The 19,084-nt window shown below is 43.3% G+C and overlaps 1 protein-coding gene across 10 annotated transcripts in view; it reads left to right on the top strand.

Annotated features, from left to right (window-relative positions):
• The window catches only part of ncor2 (nuclear receptor corepressor 2), an 88,627-nt gene that overhangs the window by 63,436 nt on the left and 6,107 nt on the right, over nt 1-19,084 (top strand). For 3 of the 10 annotated variants that reach the window (XM_035165625.2, XM_035165624.2, XM_035165627.2), the window contains exons 20-42: nt 815-1,244; nt 2,293-2,413; nt 2,992-3,253; nt 4,023-4,070; nt 4,397-4,561; nt 4,749-4,885; nt 5,077-5,176; nt 5,878-5,988; nt 6,773-6,876; nt 8,802-8,952; nt 9,169-9,318; nt 9,466-9,558; nt 10,005-10,210; nt 10,309-10,654; nt 10,786-10,986; nt 11,638-11,886; nt 12,760-12,912; nt 12,998-13,276; nt 13,400-13,577; nt 13,702-14,198; nt 16,252-16,382; nt 16,546-16,721; nt 16,861-16,995. In XM_035165625.2, the coding sequence (XP_035021516.1) occupies nt 815-1,244; nt 2,293-2,413; nt 2,992-3,253; nt 4,023-4,070; nt 4,397-4,561; nt 4,749-4,885; nt 5,077-5,176; nt 5,878-5,988; nt 6,773-6,876; nt 8,802-8,952; nt 9,169-9,318; nt 9,466-9,558; nt 10,005-10,210; nt 10,309-10,654; nt 10,786-10,986; nt 11,638-11,886; nt 12,760-12,912; nt 12,998-13,276; nt 13,400-13,577; nt 13,702-14,198; nt 16,252-16,382; nt 16,546-16,721; nt 16,861-16,995 (4,423 nt within the window). The remainder of the gene's footprint in view (nt 1-814; nt 1,245-2,292; nt 2,414-2,991; nt 3,254-4,022; nt 4,071-4,396; nt 4,562-4,748; nt 4,886-5,076; nt 5,177-5,877; nt 5,989-6,772; nt 6,877-8,801; nt 8,953-9,168; nt 9,319-9,465; nt 9,559-10,004; nt 10,211-10,308; nt 10,655-10,785; nt 10,987-11,637; nt 11,887-12,759; nt 12,913-12,997; nt 13,277-13,399; nt 13,578-13,701; nt 14,199-16,251; nt 16,383-16,545; nt 16,722-16,860; nt 16,996-19,084) is intronic. The other 7 variants (XM_047341161.1, XM_035165626.2, XM_047341159.1 and 4 more) reach the window with 4 other exon arrangements.

The raw sequence follows: 19,084 nt of genomic DNA, 5'->3' as shown, positions 1-19,084 counted from the left end.
ATTTATCACTGAATTTATCACACCTTTAGAGACCCCTCTTAAAGGGGTCTCTAAAGGTGTTTTAATTTAACTTGTTTAAATCTGCCGTAACCTGTACTGAGTAAAGCAAAACTTAAGGTTTTAAATGAATAGCTAGACTCACTGAAAGCTTTATTAGGTACACTTATACATTATATGACATCTCCGTGACAAATTCTAAGCTTTTAAGAAGCTACTATTGGCCAGTGTTTGGCAAGTGTGCAACTGTTTATTATTAAGGTCATAGTTAGTAGTGTTGTTCTGGACTGTTTCATATTTCAGTTGATTTTGGCACCCCTCAAAATAACAACCTCAATAATACACATAATCGCAATTACAGTATTGGAACATTATAAACTATGTATAGTTAGAATTTATAACCGAGCTGCCATATTGGATTGCATTACATTGTACAGGGATAAGTGGTCACTGAGTGCATATAATGGCATGTCAGAGTAAAACTCTTTGACTAGTTCCTGTTAGCTTGAAGAATAATAATCAGAAGTGACATCCATAAAAGAATCTTGAAAAATCCTGCTGTAGTCTGCTGATTGAAGTATACTGTGTAGACTATACTTCCACAATAGAATGTTGAAGCCTCGGGGGATTCATTTCGTCATCCCTGTGGTTTTGTGTTCCTCCTTATTGTACACTGAAACTTGATTAGGCAGAAGACTGGCACTGTAAAGAATCTGCCACTAGCGGGAAAAATGACAAGGAGATATAACATGATTTAGATTATAAACCCAGTGTCCATGTCTTATCTGTCTTCCCCTTTGTTCTCTGTCCCTGCTAGGTGGAGCCAACAACAGCTCTGACACCGAGAGCTTGCCCTCGCCACACTCGTCAGAGGACAGCAAGGTCAAAGAGGAAGGCTCAAGCAGGTCGAAGGCCGGCTCCAACTCCGGGGATAAGGAGGCCTCCGGATCAGACATGGGCCAGGCAGGGGACGACAAAAATCCAGTCCGAGAAGATTCAGACTCGGTCATCAAGCAGGAGATAAAGACTGAGACGGGGGAGTCCAACAAAGAACAGCTGCAGCCTGCAGCACCCAGTGATGCTACAGATAAAAAACCTCCTGCTGCAGAGACAGAGGAAGTCAAAAGCTCCACCAGGAGCTCCAAGAGGGATCATGGGACCAAAACTGGCTCCCATGGCGACAGTGACTCTAGTGCCACTTGCAGCGCTGATGAAATGGAGGAGACAGACAACACAGATAAGAACAGGTAAAAACTCTCAGCAAGAGGCAAAGTGAAAATTAGATATTTATTTTACATCCATTTAAATAAACATGTCACAAAATCTCTTTCCTGTTTGGTTTTATCTATGACATCATCGGGCCTGGTTGAGATTATTAATGCCAGAGGGCCTCTGGTTTTTGAGCAGTGGATTTCTAGGTGTCCTACTTCTCTGGTCTACCACAGTAGCGAGGGTTTTGAAGTGTTATTAGTTGCCTAGCTACACTGTACAGCAGTGAAGCCATATTTGGCAAGCTACTTTTATGTACGCCACAGGTTGCTCTTTTCTATCAACCAGAGATTTTATTTTCATTTTGTATGAATGAGAATCTATATTGAGAATATATAAGTATATGTCTGTGAATGAGGCCACAAGAAATGGGTGTCAGAGTGCGTGGGAGGAGTGATTAGTTTTGTTTGCACGGTATTTGTTCAATTTTTTCCATGACAGCAGACTGCATGTACTGGCAGAGCTGAGGGAAACGCTTCCCTCTCTGCCAAAGCAAACAAAGAGAGTAAGTGTGTATGTGTGCGCGTGCGTGTGCAGGGCTACACACTTTTGTGCTGTTGCGCATCAAAGCGCGTGTCCGTCTGTGATTCAGAGAATTCTGTTTGCTTTCGACAGATGTGCGAGACATGGTTATGGATTTTTACTAATTCTTTTCCACAGTGTCAGGCTCACTCAACGCACATCCTACATCCATCACACACACACATACCATATATTTCTGAGTCCCCCCCTAAGGATTTGTGAATGTGCCTGTGTCTCCTGTGGGGAATGGGTAGGCAGACATGTGGGTTGGAAACACAGTCAGAACCTCTGCTCTTTTTAATGGTCTTTAATAATTCTTTTTTTCTCATGGATTGTTTAAATAGGGTTCAAGTGGGCAAATCATATGACAGAAAGAAGTTTGTGGCCATGTTATAGTTACAGGGAAATACTTACGTGGGCAGAAACACTAAATATATAAGTATGCAACCTTTACCCTCAGCATCCTCGTCACATCCACTAACGTTTATGTGCCTCTGTGTGCAGAATGACTTCTCCACGGCCGAGCCTACTGAACTATACTCACGATGGGGTCATATCCTCCCCGCTGCAGAAGCCCTTGGACCTGAAGCAGCTCAAACAGAGGGCGGCTGCTATACCACCTATTGTGAGTCTTATTATGTGTATTTTTCATTTTTGTCACTCATCACGTACAGTTGGGAGAAGAACACCTCCACTTCGTGGCCTGAAAGGCGCCTTTGACCCAGATAGTGTTTTGTAACCAAAATCTGATTTGTTCAGGTTACACACACACACACACACACACACACACACACACACACACACACACACACACACACACACACACACACACACACACACACACACACACACACACACACACGCACACGGAACACTATAATTTCAGTGGTTTCAGTGCTATCCCTATTGCTCTGCTCACAGAGATAACAGTATTGCACGTGAAATTGTCCAGTCATATTTGTAAAAGATAATCGCCAGATGGAGGATGATGGGATAGATCGCGCTTTGTGGAGAAGAAATTAGATGCCGGACATTAGAAACTTTAGCTTACCAAGAAATAAGAGACGTTTTTTAAGCGACCATGGTTGTCCGATGCTGCTTGTGGCGAACCATGTGTCAAATGCCAGATAGGAGTGATCTTGTGTTGGAGGTGTGGTGTATATGTAACCTTAATTTTTTCTTCACCTCTCATCCTGTGTATAGATGCCAGAAGCCTCCATGCTGGGCATTCAGCGGAGTGCCAAGGCATTGCTGCCCCCCCACGCCCTGGCACTATACCAACAGCAGATCACCATGGCTCATGGGGAGTCCTCCCAGGAGGTCAAACAGCAACAACAGCAGCAGCAGCTTTTAGGCCAGCCATGCAAACAGCAACTGTACAGCTCACAGGCAGAGAGAGACAGGGAGGCTCTTCACAGCAGCAGCCCTCGTGTTCGTCCACGCAGCCCCTCCAGCGACAAGGATGGTACGAACCTCCATCATGACAGAAAACTGCTTTTACTGTCAATGAACTCAGCTGCTTAAGTTACACGTGTAGAAACCCCTCTCACGATTTCCAGCATTTGCTTCACACCCTGTCGAGATGACCTTCCATCCCACGTACCATGGCACATTTCTGAAATTGTCCCTTTTAAACTGTGGCATAAATGGATTCATGGAAGCCAGATTAACACTATGAGTAAGGAAATGATAAGGAAGAAAATTCTGCATTTGGTCTAGTTTTACTTACTTGGTCCTTGCTACATGCTCTAACCTTGAGTCTGTGTTCTCTAGTGTTTAGGGTATTCAAGTGTTTCTGGGACAGGGAGAGGAAACTGATAAATGATGTGGTATTGCAACTGACCCAGAAGGGAATATAGTCCAGTTCACTGCCCTTACTGCGAGCTTGTGGAATGTGAGTGTCTGAGAGCGCAAGTTTAAGACTTTTAGCTACAGTCAAGACGGGTCTTTTATAACCAAGTGGGCACGCCAGCTGGGAAGACTTTGATCAGACAGCCACGCTTTTAATGACTTATTAGAAATGAGACTTAAAAAGCACTTTACACCTGCCACAGATGCAGGTGTAGACATATTTTCAAGCTACTATTTATTAGGACTTCCCTGCTTGTGAATACTAAATTCACATCCTGTGGTAATACCAGTAAAAGGGTTGATGAGGTTAGAGCATGTTTTTGGGGAAGAGAGATAAATTCTGTGAGGATGCGATGATCTGTGGTGTGTTTGTGTCCCTTCAGACCTGGAAGGCAACGAGAGGTGGTTACTGACCCTCCTGCAGGGATTAAGTAGGTTCACCCCTTGCCTTCTCCCCCTATTCCTTCCTAATTACACCTTTAGCACACTACAGTGCAATCACCTCCTCTGCTGGATTTTACTGTGTGTACTAAATATTTTCAGTGGGTTGTTGTGTATGTTAACAAATTAATTCAGTGGTGAGTCACCCTGGCTGGGAGGTGGCGTGAAGGGTTTTTGTGTGCTCATGACCATGACAGTGTCAATGATGTTGACAACAGTGAAGTAGCAGTGGCAAAAAGGACAGTTTCTTGGATTAGTTGAGGTCTGGTTGAGTGCTGTGTTTCGGTCCTGACTGTTTGTGTCGTCTTTGTTTCAGAAAAGTCCCGGGCCTTGTCTCCACACAGCGAAGCCAAGAAGCAGGCACTGGGCCCAGACGATCTAAGAACCTCTAGCTTGGGTCGCCCAGTTCTCTCCCCCTACCCCATGTCCCCACGAGACATAGCCAAGATCAGCCATGACCAGCATTTGCTCCACTTCAACTGTGAGTCCTCCACTCTGTTCTGTCCTGTTTTTTATGTTATTAACAAGCCTAAATTTTAATATGTTTATCATGTTATGGGAACTTTGAACAAAACCTCTGCATCTTGATGCTGAAATGCCTCAAGAAACAACTCAAGCCAAAAATCTGACATTCAGATCTCAAGCCCATAATGCCTCCTGCTTTCCAGCGTTCCAGCAAGCGGGCCACAGTTCCCTCCCTGGTCTGCCACAGGACGGTGGGAGGCTGGCAGCAGTGAGACCCCTCACTATGCCAGACCCACCACCTCTCATTTCCTCCACCAAGCCAGGAGGCTCCATCACACAGGTATAGCAGCACACAAATGAAAACTGGGGCTTTGACATAGTCTGTTGGCCCCAAAAACATCATAGAAATTGAAAATTGTGTTATTTTCTTTAATATACTCTGATTGGCACCTTTGAATATTTGCTACATGAAATATACTGTGAATGAATCGAACATATTCTCTGTCAAAAAATACCACCTTGTTTGTTCAGGGCACCCCAGTGCAGTTGCACAGCCCAGCTCATGGGTTGGACCACGGGAAGATGCCCCCCACACAGATGGGGTTGTCTTGGATGGATCAAAGGAAAGTGGGTGAGTGAAACTGTCTCGTGCACTTCACGTTTTTCTGTTTTCTAACACCCTGTCCACAGTAATGCGCACATTTGCAAAACAAACTTTTTCCTCTGAGTTTGAGCCTCTCGTCCACACGCTAACTGCGTTTTAAGTCACTAAAAAGGAGATTTATGCAAACACCTTCCAAAGTGCAGATTTTCAAAAACTCTGTTTCCCAAATGCTCAATTTTACATGTTCACACGCAGATACACTGAAACCAATGATGTCACAGCTTACCTCATGCACGTGGCTTTGTGTAATGTAAATGCTCTAAAAACAACAATGGCGGCTATATACCAGTTTCTTTACGTTTGGTTAGCACTGCTAGTAGAAGTACAAGTTTGCAGCTGAATTTAACATCACTGCCTTTAGCATATATTACCTAGACAACATCTTTCTTCTCTGGTGTTTGACGGATAGTTGATGTAGACTTTATTACCACCTACTGGCCCGGCAGGCTTGTGTGAGCTATTGTAGTTGTTTTTGTGTTCTCGTCCAGACAGAATATTTTTTTTTTTTTTTAAACGAAGGTCGTGTGGATAGCTTTTTTTAAATACAGAAATGATCCGCAGTAGTATAGATGAGGCCTAAGTTGCCAACAAATGAAGCCTGATCATCTGTTGCATCAACATAGTAACACATCTGTCTCATTATTGTCTCTGTGTCATTCACTATGCAGCAGGTTCTTACCCCATGGTAAAGCAGGAACAGTTGTCCCCTCGCAGCTCATCCTCCCAAGCTGACAACCTGTCGACCCAGGGCACACCTCACGACAGTGCTTCAGGACGAGGTGCATGTCTTCCCCTTTCTTTTCCTTTATTTAATTCCCCTATACGGTAAAATAGGGTTAGTGCTTTACGTCTACGTTTTTCTTTGTGCTGTGTTAGTAGGTAAAGATTGACACCAGTGTTAATATTCAGACTCACTTTTTGTGAGTTTGGTTGTTTTAAAACCAACTGCATTTTTGTCATTAATGAAGATGCCACACACCCTTGAAAAATCAAGCTATTCCAAATGTTTTATTGAGCACTGTCATGCTGAAAAGATTTACCACCTCAGCAGGACAGTGACCTGAGGGACACAGTGAGGACCACATGGAGTGACTTAAGGACAAGTCTCTGAATGTACATTAGTGACCCATACTTAAGTCTCATAGGGAGTCAGTGGGGAGTGGAGTTTATTGAAGCTCATCTAATCTGACAGAGCTTGAGAGGATGTGAAGAATGAGAGGAAGTGCTTAAATCCATGCGTGCAAAGCTGGTACTCATACTGTATACTCAAGAAGATTCAAAGCTCTAATTACTGCCAGTGGTGCCTCAACATTTCTGTTGTCCTTTTTAAAGTGAATGTGTAAAACGTTGCAAAATCTGATATAGAAAATTTGAATCATAGATATAACAAAACAGTGAATAAACAACAACCTTTCACCTTAGCTTTGGTTGAAGCTGTAGGCTTTTTATCCGACCTGTTTAACAAACCTTAACTCCCAATGATTGTTTACATAGTTTTCCATACCATACTGCCTTACACTTTGGCTCATAGTGACATAAATGTCTTTCTCACTATCAATACAGGCTCTATTCCAGCTGTTCAGGGGGGCAGTATCACAAAGGGCATCCCAGGGACCAGAATGCATCCAGATTCCGCGATCTCCTGCCGAGGGGGCTCCATTACTCAGGTGAGCTCACACCAGCAAAATACTGTGAATCCAGGTTCTTGGTTCTTCTTAACGCGGACATACAGTTTTTTCCTCTCTCTCTTTGCTCGTCATAACAACATTGATAGTGGAAAACTGGCGTTATCTACAGATAATCCCCTACTGCTTTGTTTTCACTCTCACTGTAACAGAATCTCCCATATGTAGAGTTTGTTATCACTGCGTTGGGTGTGGCCACCGTGATGTTAAGGTTCATTGCAGCCTACAGTGTATTGCTTGTACAAATACAAGCCACCCTCATTATTTTGAGTTACTCTCTCCTTTTCTGGTGGTTAATAGTAGTTTTTCCCATATCGCTGCTGTGGTTAGGCGCCTGCCCATACTCTTTTAAAGCTGCTGTCGTCAATCATCGCAGCCCTCGTGTTACTGGGCTTTGATTTGTGTACTTATGATGAAACAGAGAGCAGAAAAGCTGTTGAGAGGTCATGAGGCATGGCCAAGTGCTGTGGCTGCTGGATTTCCCTGCTGCTGTGACATAACCACAGCTCTGAGTGGCCCTGTCCCCCTAGCAACAGGTACACATTGTACTGCGTCTGTTCCCCTCTCTTATTTATCTATTTATTCTAGGCGCTGGCTGAACCCAGTCATTGATATGCTCACTGTAGTATCACATCCCTCTGGCATACAGGTGACAATAGTGTTGAGGAAGCTGTTAGCCACCATGACATGTTTGTAAGGAAAAGGTCAAAGCTATAAGATATAATCAGTCCTCTCGCAGACAGACGGCTCAGTTGTTCAGCTTGCTAGATGGATGATAGATACATGTTAGCACCCACATATATGCACCTTATAGTGCACTTTCTTAAGGAGTAGATGAGGACTGCTTTGGTCAGTGTCATCTGACCCTGTAAATGGAAACCCCCTCCATCACAGGAAAATGTCTGGCCTCCAACATTCAGCAGTGTCTTCTTGGAAAAGCTGTAACCCTAGAAATTTGATCTCGGGCTCTACTCTGTCTCCTTCTCAACCATCCACCCTGCACTCAAATCTTCACCGAGCGATGAAGAAATATGACTCATGCTCAGGGTATGAGTCATGTGACTCAGTTTTAACAAAGCTGCCGATTATCTGCTGATGTCAAATGGTTGCACCAACACATCTTTCGAGAGTACTATTCTGTTTTGAAAGGTCTGTTTGTTTTTTAATTTTTATATTTACTGTCATTTATTTAGAGCCTTAACAGAGTGTAGCAAATTTTTTTATTAACTAGTAAATATATAATAGTCTTTTATATAGCTATATATCTACTGTATGTAACTCAGTTTTGTGTCTGTCAGCTGTGTTATATAGTTTTATAATGGACTATATATATATATATATATATATATATACACACACACACACACAGTGTACAGCGCAGTCTGTTCTCACAGTATCGTTTGTGGTTTTTGAAAAGTCTCAAATCCACTTTCGAGTTTCACAATAGGGATTTTATCAAAAAAAAAGGCTTCATAACAGAACTGATTATTCAGTGTAAACACATTGACATTGCAGAAAATGTCCCAGTGTACATTCAGCAGTGTCTGTAACCAGATCCTGACTTGAACGTGGGTATTTCTGTTGGTGTTCCCTCTGCAGCTGTCTTTGCAGTTAGTTAGAAAGCAGCAGCCTGTTGGGAGCATTACATATCCTGGTGCTGCCTTAGGAGATGAGTTCAATATGGTTTTCTGAGCATGAGCCTTGATTTTTATTTCTTTTTTTTCTTTTTTTTTCGACTTTGGCGTGTGAACGTGGTTGTGAAAACTGTTAGATTTGATGAAATCCAGGCTCATAAACAGTGCCTGCCTGGTAGTCAAGGCCGTCTCATGTAGGTCGTTGCCATAATCTGTCTTATAAAAGTCATGATCAGATTTATGCAGGTCTAACGTCTCCTCTCATCACCACAGGGGACACCGGCTGACGTGCTGTATAAGGGAACCATTAACCGTCTGATCACTGAGGACAGTGCCAGCCGAGCTGAGAGGGAGCGGGATGAGGCGCTGTCTAAAGGACATGTGGTGTATGAGGGCATCAGCGGGCACATCCTCACATATGAACGTGAGTACTTCAGCTAGGCTACAATAAACGTTATGGCCAACTGTTATTTTTATATTGTAATAAAAAATTCAACAAATGGAATGTTGTCAATTGAGTGAACATTGAAACTACTCTACTGCATCTTGAGTTAGTCATAAAAATAGTCTGATGTCGTTGAGTGTTATCCCTAAACTAAGGGAGGCTTTTTATGTAATTATATTATATGGTTATCTGTAGGTTCCGCCTCTCAGACTCCTAAAGATGATGGCAGAGGTCCTGGGCAGCCTGGGGAAATTCTAGGCCTGAAGCGTCCTTATGACGCTATGGAGGGTGGCATCTCCAGAGGACTGCCGATGAGGGATTCTCTGTCTGCTGCCAACTGTGAAGGTAACTCCATTTAACCCTCTGTCAATCTCACTAAAGGTTACTGCATGTAATCTTGTCTGACTCTTGTTTATTCACATTCATGTCTAATCATTGATGAAATCATTTAGCGTAGTCTTGAATCTCACTACTCCCTCCGCTCTCCCTCAGGTCTGATCGGTCGAGCCATGCCTCATGATAGGGACAGTCCGCACCACACACCTTACAAGGATGCTCATCACATCCGTGGTTCCATCTCCCAAGGTAGGATAACATAACACAGATCAAGACAACAGGAATGAAGATATTGCAGCAGGTTGAATATTTGGGCGAGTGTAAATACATCTGCTTGCAAGAGAATGATGTTTAATATCTCCCTGTTTGCTTTCTGAGTTTTTCCTGAAGCTACACACTCTTTGTGCTCTCACCTCATCAGCCTGCACACATAATCTTTCTGTGCAGCTTTGCTGAGTGAGCACAGTTTTTTTCCTTTTAAGTAACAGATTGTGCCTGTTTACCAGATCTTACCCACTGGCATTAGTACTTTCATGTCATTATTCTTGTTTATCTGTCTGATAGTAGAAAAGTTAGATAACCATCTTGTCTCATCTTGCCCAGAGACAGTAATGCTGCCTTTCTGTCCCATCTGTTACACCATTTCTCAGCTCGCTACTTTTCTAAATTGTGAAAACTAAATTCCCATATATCAGGTATTCCTCGTCATCTGGACCCTCAGGATGGGTACCTCAGGAGGGAGCCCAAGCAGATGAAGAGAGAGGGCTCCCCACCCCGTGGACCTGGTTCTCTTTCTGACCCAATGAAGGGCAGAGAGGCAATGGTGCCCACTGTGAAGGAGGCTGGGCGCTCCATCCACCTCATTCCCAGGGAGCCTGCCAAAGAAGGCATGATAGTACAGGTATACACACACTTACAACACAGGCAGGCCCTATCCCACCCTTAGTGTTTGGTTCTATCTGCATTTAACTGATTAATTCCTGTTGTGCTTCTCTTCAGGGAACACCCATGAAACAGGAATCAGGTGGTTCAGGGAAACGTCATGATGTCCGCTCAATCATAGCCAGTTCACCACGTTCCTACCACAACACACCCTCCCACATGGAGATGCGTGCTGAAAGGGGCCGCTATGAAGAGGCACCGAAAGGGCGCCCCAGCGCGGTGGTCAGTACGTCTAGTCCTATAGCCCGTTCTTCTCCTCTTACACTGGGGCCAGAGCAGGGAGGCAAGGCTCATCATAGCCCAGTGGGCTACGACGACAAAGGCAACTTAAGGGCCGCGTACCCTGGACCCTCCCATCGTGGCTCCCCTCTCTCCAGGGAGGCAAGCCAAAGGCAGCATGATGGTGACTATTTCTTACCCAATCAATAGTAGTTTTTTTTTGTTTCTGAAACAAGTTTGTCACTGAAATATCCTATAATAACATACTTCATCCCAAAAACTGAAGAGTTTCTTGTTTTCTTCTTCTTGTTCCAGCCTCCAGTAAGAATCCGTCTCAGGAGCGTAAAGCCACACCAACTCCCAGAGAGATGAGTGCCACTAAATCACCGCTCCCTGGTGTTCCTGATCAGCAGGCTTATGAGCGTCTGCTGCAGGGTCTCGGAGCAGATATGTACCGCCAAATTCCCTTAGCCTTTGATCCTGCACAGCTGCCTAGAGGCATCCCAATTGACCCAGGTACAGTTACAGGCAAACCTAGAAAATACGTAAATAAAACATAGATAAAACTCTTATCTGTTTTATGTGCTCTGAAATGTAAAGGTCTTGAAGGTCTTGCACATCTTTACAGGTCTTTTCAGTTATTCTGACCTCATTGAAGCATTGCTCAGTAAAAGTTTGGTGAAACATGGCTGAGAGTTATGCAAGGTCAACAAAATCCATGTTCTATAATAATCATAAAGGCAGACGCTGTTCTGCAGTGTCCATCAACAGCCTCGCATCAAACCCGATCTTTTTATTGCAACGAGACTGCAAACTTAGCTAAACTTTTGCAAAGTGGCATTCGGCAGTTCCCATTAAAATACTTGAAAATACAATTGTAATGACTGTGTCTGGTTATCTGGAATTGGACATTATGGTTTGTAGTTCATCCTCTTGCCAGTCGCCATCACCATCGTAGTCCTTTGCAGTGTTAAGTTGATCTAAAAACAGTCGGACAGGTAAAATATAACAGTAAATGGAGGAATACGTCAGTTGATTAATTATAACACACCCACACAGGCCTGAGAAACACATCAAATCAAATAAGTAAAAACAGCTCTATTGCCTTAAATCATTTTACGTTATTTTGTCCAATGTGAACAGACATTTCCTTCTCTTCATCCACAGCGGCCTATTACTTGCCTCGCCACCTCGCCCCCAACCCAGCGTACCCTCATCCTTACCCCTACCTCATCCGGGGCTTTCCTGACACCGCTGCCCTGGAGAACCGCCAGACGCTTCTCAATGACTACATCACCTCGCAGCAGATGCACCAGTGGCCACCAGCCGCCGCCATGGCCGCCCAGCGCTCAGACCTGCTGAGGGGCCTGAATCCACGAGACCAGGCCCTTTCTATGACCTACTCTGCCCCTCGTGGTAAGGCTAACCGACTTCACCCCACAGTTTTAGACATTGTTAGTTCGCTACACATACAGACATAGCTTTCTAAGAGCCGCAGGGTTCATGTTGCCTGCATTTCATTCAGCAACAGTATCGCCTGTCAGGTGAAACATTAAGAACTGCAGTGCTGCTTGTGGCCTACTTAACCTTACACCTCACTCTGCAATTCAAATGTGTGATGCATTTAAAATAATGCTGATTATCATATTTTGTCAAATGTTGTAAACTTTAAAGGATACAGCCTTGAATGCATTAATTATGTTGCTATTTCCGTAATCTCTTGGTATATCTTGGATCTAATTTTTATCTGAAGCTGCAAAGTTGCACTTTTCTAACGCACATAGGCTGTGGACAATCAGCAGGTGCTCTGCATCCAGCAGCAGTTAAAGGTGATAACTAGCTGCGAACAAAGGAAACATGAATTATGTGACTTGCCATCACTGTCTGTGGTATTTTTTAAAGAGAATCAAATACATGTTACTTGCCAAAGCTTTTATCTTCTATTTATCTATTAAATAAAAGTTAACATGCATCTATGTTGCTTGAACTTTGCGGTCACTTGGAGTCAATAAGAGATTATGTTGTTAGAGTTTATTTTTATTTTTTATCATTATTATATTTTTCAAAATTAATAATTTTGTTGCTTTTCATCAATGTTGTTGGGACGTTTTCCCTCATTATTATTCAACCCTTCCAAATCTCAAACTTAATGACTGAATGATTCTGCAATATGGACCAGTATGAGACAGCAGTATGTATTATTTATCTGTTGTCCTCCAGACTTAAACACATCTGGACCCATACAGCTATTAGATTTTCCTTTACCCATCTCTTCTTTCTGTCCCCTAGGAATCATCGATCTTTCTCAGGTGCCACACTTACCTGTCCTGGTCCCTCCCTCTGCAGGGACAGCAGGCTCTCCGATGGATCGCATCACCTACATCCCTGGGGGAAGCACCACCTACCCTGGCAGGCCTTACGCCACATCCCCCATCTCTCCAGGTTCATTTTAGTTCTCACAAGCAAACTCACCAAAAATTTGAAAGTTGCACTTACTGTTTTCATAATTGTGTTTTTTTCTTTACAGTTGGCTCCTCACATGTAAACAAGATGCAGGGCACATCCTCATCTACAGAGCGTGAACGAGACCGTGAACGTGACAGAGAACGGGACCGGGAGAGAGACAGAGAGCGGGAAAGAGAGAGGGAGCGTGAACGGGACCGGGAGAGAGATCGCGAAAGAGAACGTGAGAGAGACCGGGAAAGGGAACGAGACCGGGACAGGGAACGAGACCGGGACAGGGAGCGTGACAGAGACAAGGGCGGGTCTCTTGGAAATGTAGAGCACGCCCCCATCTGGCGACCAGGTGCGGCGTGATTGCAGTTTTATTATTTTGGTCTCCTAACGTCACACACTAGCAGTTTAAATGTAGGTTGTTGATACTTTGCATGCATTTGTGAAATTAATTAGGCTGTATTGATGTTCTCAGGTACAGAGCATAGCTTGGCGAGCAGTAGCAGCAGTGTGAGACCTGCTTCTCAGCCGTACAGCCACCAGCACTCCCCAGTGTCACCTCGTACCCAGGAGAATGTGCAGCAGAGGCCAAGTGTCCTGCACAACACTGGAGGCAAAAGTCTTTCTGTCAGCGAACACTCATCTGTGTTACGGTAAACTGCATTTTACTTGTGTTTTTACAAGGACCTTTTTAATGCTAACTTCTCATAAGATTCATCATGAAGATTAACATTTTTATATCCGTGGTTACTAAGTTTGTTTTGTTTGGCTCATCAGGTCCATGTCCTCGGGACCAGTACGCTACCAAGGTTATCCTGGCCACCTCCAAAGGACAGGTATGCCCCCAGAGACCTACCCAGCTGTCATGGACTCAAGTGTAGCCAAAGAGCAGAGCCGTGATGGAGGCAAAATCAGGGGAGGTCTACCCAAGCACATGCAGGACCAGCACGGACCCTCCATTAAATCGGACCCCAAGCTGTGCAGCCTCAGCCCAGGGGGAATATACCCAGGTTCCTATCCCTCGGCTTCAAGCCGGCCCCAGCACCTGCTGCCCCCCCAGTCGGATAACCCTCCTGGCCGTGGAGAAAGCGGTACACCTAGTAGGGAAAAGACTCAAAACAAACCGATGTCCATTCAGGAACAAGAGCTCCGAGCACTCGGTAAGACCACCATGACTGCGGCCAACTTCATAAACGCGATTATAATGCGTCAAATTTCTTGTGAAACGGGGATGCCAGAGACGGGCTCGCTTGTTGCCAGCAGCGCCACTGATGGTAAGACGCTCTGGATCCCAGGGTCCCCCTCATCACCTAGACCCTCCCCCGTCAGTCTGTGGCCTATTGCACGCTGTGGTGGTTGGCATTTATCAAATCAGCCCAATTCATTTACATTATTTTCTTTCAATGCTATAATTTTTGTGTCTTATTATTAGTTATTCTTCACACACTTAAAGACCACCAGGGTGCCCTCTGGAAAACCAAACCTCTAACCTGTCCAAATTAGACACAATTAAATATAAAGAGGCAGTTTATATGATTGATATTACATTGATGAAATAATAATAAACAACTTGACACATTTGATTTTTCCACGAAGAAGATCCTAGGTGTCCTTTAAGGTGTCATTTAAGGTAGCTAAAGCTGATCGGATATTAAGGCAGAACATCATTTGCTGCTTATTTTAATTTTCTTTTCATAGATAATGTGGCACCCCTCTTCCCTCTTTTTCGGTTGGTTAGTTTGAAAAACATTTCACCACAAGTAAATTGTCGACACTTTACTTACCAGTAATTAATACTTTACTACTGATGATGCACTCCTTCATGTAGCTACCCACACATCTTTCTGAACCTTTGGACAATGGCCACATATAACACAGATGACAAAAGGGTAACGGATAATAAGTGTGAGACATCCTTTTATTAAATGTTATTGAAAACTTTACCAACCACCAAACCGATCCCCTTGAGGTCCCTGAACCCCCGAACCAGTGCTTCACAGAAAGAGGCTGCTGAAAGGGGGGCACGTGGACAGGACTGGGGAGACTCAGCCATCCAGTGGCAGGGGAGGGGGGTACTACAGGGTCTGATCTCCAAATCTCTGCATGTTCCTATTTATGGCTCACAGTAATTTATGCCGTTTTTAATTTTAATTTAATTTTTTCCCAAACACACCCTACACAACACATCTCTCTCAATCAAGCCTCTGGGAGTTTGTCCGTCATTTGGAATGTGACTGTGTTGTTTGTTTCTGTTAGTAGAACAATGTGTCACATCTGTATTTATATAAGACTGCGGGGCAAGTGACACCTGCATGCTGCGTTCAGTTGTGTGTCAATAAAGTCCTGTATATGCAGCGCTCAACAGGAACCATGCTTCTCAGAGCAGATGAGACTTGTAGACAGACTCGCTAATAGGACATCATCACCTTGTAGACAGGACCGCAGAGACAAACGCAGGCTGTTATGAGCTGCTGTTGAAACGAACCCAGTCACTTCTGTCGTTGTTACCAAACAACACACACCACAGTGTCCTGTCCCTCTGGGGGACTTGTCCTCTCTGGGAGTCCGTACAGTCAATCCTGCCCCCTACCTCCTTCCATGACTTACATCATCCTCTCCAGAGATAAATACTGTGATAGAGCAAGAGTTGTGTAAGAAAACACATAGTGAGTGATGACGCACAGAGGAAAAACAGCTTTGAAACAGGCTAGTAGTGCTCTCTAGAGTATGCAGTGAGAGTTTTGGTCCCACAATGGTTCAACAGTAATTTCATAAATTTATGATCAGCAATGAATGGGTCTGTCATGGCTTAACTTTTATACTATTAGTATTCATAACCTACTTGTATTCATAGCTTACAGTATAGACATTAGTATTTTCTTTGGCTCTAATGCAGTACTGTCTGTCTGTGATGTAAAGATGGTCTTCATTTAAAAAGCAACTTTATGACTTCTTCATTTATGAGTCACTGATGAAAACCAGTCAGTTTTAGCACCACCAATGGTCAGAGCCAAGCTCTGCTGGGTCTGAATGCAACGAGTGCACTATAAATAATTAGGAGTCTTGTGGTAGCTCGTCACACACGCTGTCTGATAGTGTTTTTGTTGAGAAGCTTGCCCTTTCAGCTTTCATGTGTAGCTGCTACATGACACCATTTAATTGCACATCCAATATTAGTGCAGGCATTTCTGAACTGTGCATGTTCTCATTAACGTGTTTTATCTTGAACTCTGTCATGATGCAATAAGAAAACAAGACTAACTTTTATCTATGTGTGGATGTGATCTTTGCGTGTGCGTGCATGTGTTTTTTGGATTGGACTCTCAGCTCAACAAAAGATGGAGCCACACAGTCTGTACCGTCCTCCGTCTGAGGAGAGACTGTCTCCAGGCCAACAGCCCCAGTCCCCCTGTGTTAAAGGCAGCCAGAGGGTGGTCACCCTGGCGCAGCACATCAGTGTAAGACTGCTCAACCACTGTATTACAACTGTCATAAACAACACAATATCATAATAAACAATCATCTCATTATTTGTCTTGTTTTCTAAGTGGCTTTACACTGCTGAATAGAATATACCAGGCAGTGTTATCTCATGACATGACTATGTCTTGATGTAAACAGGAGGTGATAACTAAAGACTACACCAGGCAGAGCCAGCAACAGCAAAGCTACCATGGCTCTCCTGTCCTGGACTTGACCCGTCCACCCAGTGCCTCCCAACTCCCACCCACCTCACAGGAGTCAGCCCAAGGTCAACGCTACTCAGAAGGCCTTGGTGGCGAACGCAACAGAGACCGGTAAGAATTACTGTCAAATGAGATCACTTTCTGAAACATCTGTTTATTGCATTGAGTGGACATTGTCTCCTGTCTGTGCTTTTAACCAATCATTTAAACGAGGATTCATTGAATTGTATTCTGTTGGTATTCTCCCCAGGTCTCCTCCTCAACCCAAGACGTCACCCATCAGTGTTTCAAATGATGGCATTGAACCAGTGTCTCCTGCTGGAGCCAGCTCCGAGCCTGACATCCAGGGGGGGGCCTCCTACCCAAATGAGCAGGGAGAGCAAGGGTAAAAGCCCACATATTGTAGATCTACACAGAAACAAATGTTTTTATAAGGTAGAGATTGCACTCGTAAGAAAGTCAGTTCAAGACAAATATAATCAAACTATTTGGGATCATTTATGTTCAGTTTATCAGGAACACAGCGTTAAGATAAGCATGACTGTAATTAGGTTGTCGTACAATATGCAGAATCACTGCAACTGCCAAGTGTTTGTTGTGTTGCTGTGAATATTACTGGTAAGTAATGTTCAGATTATAATTTCCTTTTTAAGTAAAGGAAAAGAGACTCTTAAGTGAACAAACTATAATATTTTACTACTGTGTTACACAGTAGGATGTCCTTTCATTTTAGTTGCTCAGTTCAAACGAATTCAACTCTCAAGATCCACACAAATGCACATTGAAGCAGTATATCAAAGTGTTCTTTCATCAAGTCTTCAATTTTCTATCAAATTTATATTTCTCTTAATTTACTTTCCTTTATTGACCTTGGAAATATTTATTATATTTTTCCATCTTAAAGCTTTGGCAAAATAAATTAAATCCTCTCATCCTAAAATCCGGATGAGAGAAACTTTATTAATCCCCAGAGGGGAAACTGGTTTACAACCATAGACAGACACATACAATATGTTGACAAAGACACATACACAAAATCATTGACTGGAGGCAGCGTCATTAAAAGAAGAACAGTTTGTTGCAACAGCAGTAATAGGATCAGTGAAAGCAAATCATAAAGACCAATGGTGCAAATGTGCCAGTGTAAACAGTTTGCAGACAAGAAGCGTGAGTAACTTTCAGCATACAGTGAGTGGAAAGACAATTGCATCAACGTTGCTCATTAAAGAGTCTAATTGCTATGGGAACAAAAGGCATCCTGGGTCTTTCAGTGGAGCATTTTGGCAACAGAAGCCGCTCGCTCCTGCTGCTCTGTATGAGGGTGTTGTACAAGGGATGGTCGTCTCATGTCAGATAATCTTCCCTCTGGTTCTCTCGTCTGTGATGCTCTCCAGAGAACCTGGAATCAGGCCAATAACGGATCCTGCCTCTTGATCAACTGATTGATCCTGTTGTTATTCAGAGCTGTAAAACGGTCACTCCCAGCAGCCAAAACAATCTAGACTGAGCCCTCTTTAGTATGATATCAATATTCTAATTTCATTTGAGCTTGTTGTGGCACCCAGGTATTTGTACTCGAGCCTGCACAACCTCCTCTCTTTTGATCAGGACACCTTTTTCCTTCTAAAATCCACAGTAAGCTCCTTAGCCTTGTTCACTGAAAGAATAAGATGAGCTTCTTTGTTGTATTAGAAAAGCATTAGAAAAATCTAAGATCATTATTCTGACAGACGCACCAAGCGGCTGTTTATCTGTGACAGATAATCTACTACTTTTTTCATGTATGCAAATTGATAGACCAGGATTAAGATGTAATTCTAATATTTGTTTGAATGCTTGTTGCTCTGCAAATAATTTGAATCCAATCAGACAAGCCAACTACTAAATTTAAAAACATAATTATACACTTTATTTGTATAGCACTTTTCTTAACAAGTTTACAAAGTGCTTTATACTTTGTAGCTTAACAGAGAAGAAAAACTAAAACAACAATAAAAACCACAATACAAACAACAGAAGGATCAACAACATAAAAACACTGGGACGTGAAATAAAGTAAAAATTGTAAAATGTCAAGAGTGGGAAGATAAAATCCAGCAACATACTAAGTCTTCATAGATGCTTTGCGATAAAGGGAAGTTGTAAGAAGAGATTTAAACGATGGTAATGATGTTGCTGTCTGATTTCAATAGTTCCACAGTCTGGGGGCTCGAACAGCAAAGGTCCGGTCACCTTTAGTCAAACGCTGGGATCTGGGAACAACCAGTAGAGCTGCATCCACAGCCCGGGCACATAAGGAGTCAATAGATCTTTTAAGTAATTTGGAGCAAGGTTGATTCAAAATGGTCAATCAAATTTTAAAATCAATCCGGAATAAAACGGGCAGGCAGTGTATTTGGGCTAACACAGTGTGTTCATATTTTTTTGTGCCAGTTAAAATACAGGCAGCAGCATTTTGCACCCGTTGGAGTCGG

The sequence above is a fragment of the Hippoglossus stenolepis genome, chromosome 9 (assembly GCF_022539355.2).
Source record: "Hippoglossus stenolepis isolate QCI-W04-F060 chromosome 9, HSTE1.2, whole genome shotgun sequence".
Classification (NCBI taxonomy): Eukaryota; Metazoa; Chordata; class Actinopteri; order Pleuronectiformes; family Pleuronectidae; genus Hippoglossus; species Hippoglossus stenolepis.
Note: the sequence above shows the minus strand (reverse complement) of the source record. Positions and strands in the feature narration are given on the sequence as shown.